Source organism: Octopus bimaculoides, chromosome 29, assembly GCF_001194135.2.
Source record: "Octopus bimaculoides isolate UCB-OBI-ISO-001 chromosome 29, ASM119413v2, whole genome shotgun sequence".
Lineage (NCBI taxonomy): Eukaryota > Metazoa > Mollusca > Cephalopoda > Octopoda > Octopodidae > Octopus > Octopus bimaculoides.
The window spans coordinates 9,259,186-9,269,572 of record NC_069009.1 but is presented as its reverse complement, the minus strand read 5'-3'; the positions used below and the strand labels follow the sequence as shown (position 1 = coordinate 9,269,572).

The window sequence follows — 10,387 nt, the reverse complement described above, 5'->3', positions numbered from 1 at the left end:
ACATGATCACCTTCTTTTACGAAACTTCATTGACTTTCATATATTTATATTGATATACATATATATACGTGTTTGGGTGCGTGTGTGTATATACATCTCTATATATAAAGATGATGCATAGTCTAGACAGCGTTTTTAGATTTCATTATTCTCTTTAACCCGGGCAACGCCGGGTATTTCTGCTAGTGAATAAATAAAAAACATTTTTTCCCAAATTCTGGCGACCTTCATTTTCGTCAATATACAGTATCTGTACACCACTTCTAACACTCTATACATATATATATATATAAATATGTGACACTAATTCGGTAGCCATGATAAAACTCCGAGTTTCGGATGCCGGGGTAGGAGCCCACGCCAACATCTCTTCAGTTATCCGGCCATTGAAAATTCCTGTGAAAAATGACCGTTAAACAAAGGGAAATTACTGTGTGGTTCACCGTCATTAAGACAAAATAGCTATAGGCCGCTAAGTGAGGGGAGGGGGTAAAAGTAAGGGAGTAGAGAAGTCTATAGCGTTCGTGTAAGTGCACCAATCTGTACATTCGCCTATATTTATATACTAAACCACCCTCGCTTGAAACACACATGCTCACTCACATACTCGCCAAAAGCTATACATATATATACCCACATACACACCCACACTCACACAACCATGCACCCATACACACACACGCACACAACCATGCACCCATACACACACACGCATAAAAAATTTTATAGGGGTAAAAGCAAAAACAGAAGAAAGTGTGGGAAAGCTATAAGGTTAAAATGTATCTAATATGCGCATACATCTATATACGCACGTACCCACACACATGCACACATTCACAAGCGCGCACATAAGGTTCCATGTACGTGTCTATACTATATATACTATAAAACAAATCAACTTGAGGACTTATTTTTTAAAGCATAGTGCATATTCTATTGGTCTCTTTGCTGAACAACTAAGTTATGGGGATGTAAACACACCAACATTGGTTGTCAATTGGAGGTGGGGACAAACACAGGCACAAAGACATACGCACATAGTTACACACACACACACATGTATATATGTATGACCTTTGGAAATATGCTGTGCTTGAGAAGGCCCAGCAAGCCAAGTGAGACCATAACCCGTGGCCTATGCCAGGGGTATAACCAGCCCACTTACGCGTACCTTTCCTTCATTGGACGCTAAACTCTGCTTGCGAAGACCTGTTGGGGCAAGTAAAATCGAAATCAAATTCGATGACTGGCATCTGTGCTAGTGGAGCGCTAAAAGCACCATCCGAGTATGATCGTTGCCAGAGCAGCTGACTGGCTTCCATGCCGGTGGCACATAAAAGGCTCCATTCAAGCATGATTGTTTCCAGCGTCACCTTACTGGCACTTGTGCCGGTGACATGTGAAAAAATATTCAAGCGAGGTCGTTGCCAGTGCTGCTGGACAGGCTCCTGTGCAGGTGGCACGTAAAAAACACCATTTTGAGCCTGGCCATTGCCAGTACCGCCTGACTGGCCCTCTAAAAGCACCCACTACGCTTTTGGAGTGGTTGGCGTTAGGAAGGGCATCCATCTGTAGAAACTCTGTCAGATCAGATTGGAGCCTGGTGCAGCCACCTGGTTCGCCAGTCCTCAGTCAAATCATCCAACCCATACCAGCATGGAAAGCGGATGTTAAACAATGATGATGATGATGATATACACACATGATGGGCTTCTTTCAGCTTCTGTCTACTAAATCAAATTACAAGGCTTTGGTCAGCTTGAAGCTACAGTAGAAGACACTTGCCCGAGGTGCCATGCTGTGGAACTGAACCCGGAACTATGTGGTTGAGAAGCAAGCTTCTTACCACACAGTCACAGCCATGACTGCATGTTAAAGAATTTTCTTTATCTTCTATTCGTTAGATTATATATATATATATCTATATATATCTATTTATATATATAAACATGAGTCATGTAACAGTCCATAAGTCAAGGAAAAGATGCATTTGCATATCTGTTGATAGAGTGGGAATATTATCTGAAAAGTACAGTATTATATGTCCATCATGACTGATCTTAGGAATCAGTTTTATGCAAAACTGATTGCTAAGATCATATAATATTGTATATCATCATCATCATCATCATCATCATCATCATCGTTTAACGTCCGCTTTCCATGCTAGCATGGGTTGGACGATTTGACTGAGGACTGGTGAAACCGGATGGCAACACCAGGCTCCAGTCTAATTTGGCAGAGTTTCTACAGCTGGATGCCCTTCCTAACGCCAACCACTCAGAGAGTGTAGTGGGTGCTTTTACGTGTCACCCGCACGAAAACGGCCACGCTCGAAATGGTGTCTTTTATGTGCCACCCGCACAAGCCAGTCCAGGGGCACTGGCAACGATCTCGCTCGAAAATACTATGGGAGCCAGTCAGGCGGTACTGGCAACGGCCATGCTCGAAATGGTGCATCTCATGTGCCACCCGCACAAGAGCCAGTCCAGGGGCAGGGGCAACGATCTTACTTGGCTTGCCGGGTCTTCTCAACCTGCACAAATATTTGTAGTTGTACATGTATGTACTGACATATAATTATACATATACATACATCATAGATTCACACACACACACACGCACACACGCACTCACACACTTCATCTTACCTTAACAATATCTTGTTGCAGGTAAATATATAACTTCCTCAGTTGCTTACTATGAGTTGTAGCAAGGGATGTCGTCTCCTTAGTAACAGCTGAAAGTGAGGACCAGAAGTGTACGTGGACAACTGCAGACTGGAAGTGGGCTTGAAACAGAGAAGACAAGAATTCAAAGACCTGGTGCCTGGCTGTGATATTGTGTCCTTCATACATGACACTGATGTTGTCAAAGGATATGGTGACGGGATGGACGACCTGGGGAAAATAAGAAGGAATACTTATACTACCACAACCACCACCACCACCACCACCACCACCACCACCACCACCATCATCATAATGATTATCATTGTTTTACATACTGATGTGACTTGGGCTGGTCAGTTTGGTCTGAGTCACATTTAGAATTACTTCCCGTCCAGATGAGTCAAAGAACCATACCTTACTTATGTGCTTCATTTGATTTGGTGTTAATTGCTGGCATGGACACTGTATTTCGTTATGCAACCATAATATATTAAACGTTTTCATAAGACAATACTGTGTTCTTCTGTGTTAGCAGTGCTATAATATCACGTGTTTAGGTTATCTCTACAGATTTTCTATAGAAATTATATCCAGTATTGATTTTGTTACACTGCTATATTTAATGGCAGTTTAAGCAATGTGCTTGTGGAGGAATAATGGGATGGATTGGAGCTGATGAAGAAACAAAAACATCGGAAATATGGCATATACACCTAGTACCCATTTTTCATCTTTGATCTCATTGTTGTTTACATCAGGTGTCTTGGATATGAACTGTCTTAACAAAATCAGTGCTGGCTATATCTGTAGAGACGTAATAGCATTGCTAACACAACAGAACACAGTATTGACACATAAAAATGTTTAATATATTTTGTAGTATACACAGACATGCAGGAAGTAAACAGACACCTTTAATTTTCAAAATTTCTGATCTAAGCATCTTAATGTTTTCAACGGTGTAGAATTTACAATGTAATTATTCTTTTTCATTCCAGGTGCCATTATATTAAACATTTGCAAAGAGTAACCATGCCACACACAAAAAATTCAGCAGAACTGTTAGATTTTCAAAGAATTTGTATTGTTGGGCAATCTGAGGCTGGTCTTAGCCAGCGAAAAATTGCTGAAACTCTTCAAATTCCTCTTGCTACTGTTAATAGAATTATAGTGCTATTCAAAAGCTAAGGAAAAGAATCAACAGATTCTCATCCCAACCAGCCCGGGCCCTCAGAAAGGAGGAGCAGCTAGAAGAAAACCTCTCCTTCAACCCATTAATATCAAATAAAAGATTTTGAAAATTAAAGGTGTCTATTTACTTCCTGCATGTATGTGTATATTATGGTTGCATAATGAAATACGATGTCTCTACAGGTCATTGATATTTATGTATCAATTTCCAGGAATGTATTTAATATGTAAAATTGGTATATTCAATAATGTTACACTGCTATATTTAGTGATTATTTAAGCAATTAGTTCATGGTTGGTTAATGGGTTAGATGGGTGCTGATAAAAGAACAAAAACTCCTGATATGTGGCATGTACGTCCATTGTCCATTTTTCATCTTTGGTCACATAGTTGTTTAGATTAGGCATCTCAGATATGAAACATTGTAACAAGTCAGTGCTGACTATAGTTTCTATCGAAAATCTATAGAGATCACCTTAACATGTGATTTAAGTGCATTTCTAACCCAGTAGAACACAGTATTGACTTATAAAAGTGTAGAGAGAAAAGGTTGCTGAAGAGGTCACAGATGTGTGACAAAAGATTTCCAGACAATGAACATAAGATAAAATAAAACAATAATAAATGAGTGAAGTATGAGTATATAGTACATGTGTTTATTTGGCAGGAAAAAACAAGAAAATGACCATCCCAAAACATAATGATATTGAAAATAATTTTTTTTTTCCAAACACTGATGGGGCATACATTTTTCAGGAAAATTAGAGTGGGGCCTGAGGGAAAATAGATTGGGAAACACTGTTCTATACTGTGTTTGCTCAAGACAACATGAACAAAAGGTTAAATGGATGAGAGAGCAAAAACAGAAGAGTAACTAAGATGAGTGGCTGGAAGGTACAAGAAAGTATGATGTGGAGACAGAGTGATTGGGATGAGAAGGTGAGAAAAAGCAGAGAGGCAATGTTGACCTTCATTATGGAAAAGATGATGATCATGTGTATTGGGTAGAGGATGGAGGGGCACTGAATGCAAGTAGGTACAATTTCATCACTTGTTACATTGGCAGTAGGGTACAGTGAGGGGAAGATATGTGATGGACAGGTTGAAAATTGGCAAGGCTGTGTGTGGATAAGAAGCTCACTCGGCAATCATATGGTTTCAGGTTCAGTCCACTGCACGACACCTCAGGGGAAGTGTCTTCTATTACAGCCCCAGGTTGATTAACACCTTGTGAATGAATACAATAAATGGAAACTGTGTAGAAGCCTGTCATATATATGTATGTGTGTGTGTGTGTGTATTCCCCACCCATCTTTGCTTGACAACTGGTATTAGTTTGTTTACATCCCCATCACTTAGTGGTTCAGAAAAAGAGACTGATAGAATAAGTATCAGACATTAAAAAATAAGTACTAGGGTTGATTTGTCCAACAAATGCAGTGGTTCTCAACTGGGGTCCACATGGCCCCTGGGGGTCCATATAAGATTTTGTAGTTAAAATTTATTTGCAATAAATTGCTTATACTTCTTCAATAACACAAAATATTTAAACAATTTTTCATAATATTTCTTTTCTAATATTTAATTATTATAATATGATGGGATTTTTTTAAACATCAAATGGCTATGGGGGCTCACCTGTGTAAAATAAGAATCAAAGGGGTTCATAGGTAAAAAATGGCTAAGAACTACTGAACTAAACCCTTCAAGAGTGTGCCCCAGCATGGTTGCAGGCCAATGACTGAAACAAGTAAAAGATAAAAGCATCATCCTTACAAAGGTCAGACGATACTGTGAATGTCTTTGTATCTCACCTGAGTGTCATGGGGGACAGTCTTAATGAGTTGGTTGAGTAAATGGATGACTTGTATCTTCAACAATAAGAGGCCTTCATTCATGTTCTGTAAAACCATCTCTAATTTTTCTAGAAACTTCTCATTCTGAATCAACAGTGATACAACTGGAAAAAAGAAATAAATTCTCATGTTTAGGGATGGTTGAGGAACGAAGGGTATAAAGAACAGAATAACCAAAGCTTGGAGAGCATTTTAAAATTTAAAAACAGTATGAAGAAGCAAAGGTATAGGCCACAAAATGAAGAAGTTGTTCAAGACATTGGTCTGACCAGTATTACTCTACGGATGTGAAAACTGGAAAGTGATAAAATTATAAGAAAGAACAACGAAAAGCTTCCAGTTCATATGCTTAAGGAGAATACATGACATCAAATGGTTATAAAGAGCCCAAAATGAGAAAATAATTCTGTTATTCTATTATTCCCATTCTAGACTACATCACTAACTGGTATTCTGTTGGTTATGATAATGAGGATTCTAGTTGATCTCATCAACAGAACAGTCTGCTCATGAAATTAACGTGCAAGTGACTGAGTACTCTACAGACATATGTACCCTTAATGCAGTTCTCAGGGAGATTTAGCGTGACACAGAGTGTGACAAAACGGGCCCTTTGAAATACTGGTACTACTCATTTTTGCCAGCTAAATGGAATGGAGCAACGTGAAATAAAGTGTCTTGCTCAAGGACACAATGTATCACTGGGAATCAAACTCATGACCTTACGGTTGTGAGCCGAATAGCCTGACCCCTCAGTAATGCACCTTCACACTACATTACTATACTACATATAATTAAACAGTGCATGTCAGAATGTGTAGTAAAGTCCTCTGTTACAATGTAACATATACTGTAGAACACAAACCATGTGATGTCTTACTGGTGCTTTCATGAAAGAAAATCCATGTTAGAGACATGGAATTCCATGCTTGCTGACGAGTGAATGGAAATTATACATAAACTAGACACAAGTGGAACAGGTCAAAGGGATATAACTCCATCTCATCCAGAAAGGGTTTCACTTCAAAGAATTTCATGAGTTTTTTCACAAGCTATGACAAAGATACTATTCATATCTCCATTAGTAAGGAAGTTATATGCCTCTGGCCTGAAGGTTTGATGAGTCGCTGGTATTGCTAAGAACATAATAGGTGTGAAACCAATAGTAACTTTCTGACTGACCATAACCAATGACTACGTTAAATACATACATACATATACGTGTGTGTGTGTGTGTGTGTGTGTGTGTGTGTGTGTATTCAACATGAAGCACCATTAATTCAGACACGATTTTTTCTCTCTTCACTTTTTACCCACCTCTCTCTCTCTCTCTGATGTCTCTCCTCATAACTTTCTGTAACAGAGCATAGGCTTGAAACATCAAAGACTTCTTTCATTTTCCCTGAGTGTCAGACTATAATAATAATACACCTTGTTTGTTGTTTCCTTACCTCTTCCTGTTTTTGTATGTTTTGTATATTTTTGAACCACACACACACACACACACATACACACGTATATATAATGTTGTACCTGGTCCTTCAGCCAACTATATGCATGCATAGATGCATTTAACCACAGCTGATCTGGAGCTAAACAACAGCAACAACAACTGTATCCACTTATACTAATCACTACACTACACATTTGATAATATATTCCTAGACATACTATGTCTATAAAATGGAATGATGACAGCTGAAACATCATAGATCATAGGTCAGCTGGATTAGGACTGAACTGGGGCTAAACTACAACAATAATAATTTTAATCCTTCATTTACCCCTATCGAATAATTCCTTCTAATTATAATCTTTTATCGTTTACATTTAACTTGTTTCAGTCATTAGACTGCGGCCATGCTGGAGCACCACCTTGAAGAATACTTTAGTTGAATGAATCAACCCCAGTACTTTTTTTTAAGCTTAGTACTTATTCTATCGGTCTCTTTTGCCAAACCAATAAGTTATAGGGACATAAACAAGCAGTGGTGAGGGACAAACAGACACAAATACATACTTCAATTTATCTATCTTGGAGAGATGAAAGTCAAAGTTGATCTCAGTGGGATTTGATCTAAGAATGCAGAGATCCAAATCAAATGCCACAAGGCATTTTGTTTGATGCTTTAACCCATATATGCCCATAAAAAAAAGGAAGTCTTAAAATGTCACTGTATTTAGATTAAACATTATGGTTAGCTTTCACAATCTGGAAGAGAAGGACAGTATGCAACTGTTAGCTACGAGTGTCAACTACCAACTGAACATTTCGTATGTTCAGTCAGATGTTACCCCGGCGAATTCATGTCCAAACAAGTGAAAGCAGGTTTTATGTTGCAAAAACACAACCAGGGGTATATATGGGTTTTAATCACTTCGAAATTATATTTCTGATCATAAAGGCAGTACTCCAGCATGGCCACAGTCAAAAGATCAAAACAAGTAAAAGAATAAAACTAATAGCAAGAAGGAAAATAATGTTTAATTTTGTATGCTTCCACTTTATTTATATTTGAAAAGTTTCCTCCTGCTTTTTTTAATTGCAGAGTCTTTGATCAGATCCTCAAAATTAATCTTAACCCATACATGCCCATAAACAAATGAAGTCTTACAATGTCACTGTATTTAGATTAAATGTTATGGTAAGCTTTCACAATCTGGAAGAGAAGGACAGTATGCAACTGTTAGCTACAAGTGTCAACTACCAACTGAACATTTCATTTATTCAGTCAGATGCTTCCCAGCGAGTTCATGTCCCAAAAAGTAGGAGAAGGTTTTACATTGCGAAAACACAACCAGGGGTATATACAGGTTAATGATTTTTCACCAATCCACTGCCTTTGAGACATTTGGTTTCTAAAATAAAGAAGGGTTCAGTTTGAATAGCATTTGAGCCACCAGTCAATCGGTCCTAAAAAATGGGCAAAAGTTTGTAAGTGATGCACTGGATCCGTCATGGAAACTCCTCTTTATGAAAGAAAAGACAGAATAGAATAAGCAGTCTCTGTATTTGATGACATAAAAAGTGCATCAGCATATTAGATGCATTCTAATTTCAGCAGCACATATTCAGCGGGAAAAGGTTTTATTGTATTAAAGAATGTAGTAATTAAAGCAATCTAGCAGTAGATTACAAAACATTACAAATGTATTGTAGCTATAGCAGAAAACCTTACCCTATATCAATAATAAGCTAGCAAGTGCAGGCATAGCTGTGTGGTAAAATGTTTTCTTTCTGACCACATGGTTCCGGGTTCAGACCCACTGCATGGCACCTTAGGAGAGTGTCTTCTACTATAGCCTCAGGCAAACCAAAGCCTTGCGAGTGGATTTGGTGGATGGAAACTGAAAGAAGCCTGTTATATATATATATATATACATTTAATATATATTACTACCATTACATATCCTCCTCACATGAAACTAAACTAGATTATTACCTGTAAAATAATCTTTTTTTTTATATATACTAAAACACACCTACTGTATAACCGAACACATCAATATCCTTAGCTTTATTTATTTATTTTTTTGCTCTTCTCTTCCTCTGCTCATTTATCTCCCCTACATTTATTTATTTATTTTTTAAGTATACCTGTTTTATTTCCATTTGCAATTTAACTTTATAGACACAGCAAGTACATATACTATTTTAATTGTAATATTAACAACTGTCTTTCTGTTTTTACTTCTTTCTGCTTCATTCTTTTACTGTCAGTGTTTCTCCTTCCTTTCTTTTTGTATTTGTTGTTGGATCGTTCGTAAAGGTTCATAAGAGAAAGTAGGAGTTGAAAGGATTTGTAAAGGTAGTAAAAAGAGGAAATTAGATTTTATTAGGGAGGAAATGTTAATTTGTGTAGTTTTATGGATTTTATTCGTCATTAGGAGTTATTTTGACTAAAAAAACGGCGCTGTGACCTAACTTATTGTATTTAGAATATTAATTCCGATTCTTTAATCCAAGAAATTTGGAATTGTGTAAATGTATGAATTTTAAACATACACACACACACACAGAGAAAAATCTGCCTTTTATAGATAAGATACATATTACCTAAGATGATTTTTTATGCAAACACGAGTCCCTTATATATATCATATTCTATCTTTAACTCATTCTTATCCCTCTATTTCTCCTACCATTTATTTATGTTAACTATCTAGTATTGACTTCTTATATACCACTGCCTTACTAAACTTCATTCTTATGTATTCTCTATTAGTCAAGCAAATTGACCCCAGGGCTTATTCTATCGGTCTCTTTTGCCGAACTGCTAAGTTACGGAGATGTAAACAAACCAGCATCGGTTGTCAAGTGATGTTGGTGGAACAAACACAGACACAAACACACACACACATATATATACATATACATATACACGACGGACTTCTTTCAGTTTCCGTCTACCAAATCCACTCACAAGGCTTTGGTCGGCCCGAGGCAATAGTAGAAGGCACTTGCCGAAGGTGTCACGCAGTGGGATTGAACCCGGAACCGTGTGGTTGGTAAGCAAGCTACTTACCACATAGCCACTCCTACGCCTACAATATAGAAATTATTGTACAGAAATTTTTTTTAAAAACACATTATACTATGCGAGTGGATTTGGTTGACAGAAACTGAAAGAAGCCCGTCGTATATATGTATATATATATATATATAT

The 10,387-nt window shown here is 37.5% G+C and overlaps 1 protein-coding gene across 1 annotated transcript in view; it reads right to left on the bottom strand.

Moving 5' to 3' along the window:
• LOC106878278 (uncharacterized) overlaps nt 1–10,387 on the bottom strand; it is a 194,885-nt gene that overhangs the window by 19,676 nt on the left and 164,822 nt on the right. The window contains exons 25-26 of the mRNA XM_052977847.1: nt 5,679–5,824; nt 2,652–2,900 (exon numbers count right to left, since the gene is read on the bottom strand). Coding sequence (XP_052833807.1) covers nt 2,652–2,900; nt 5,679–5,824 — 395 coding nt within the window. The remainder of the gene's footprint in view (nt 1–2,651; nt 2,901–5,678; nt 5,825–10,387) is intronic.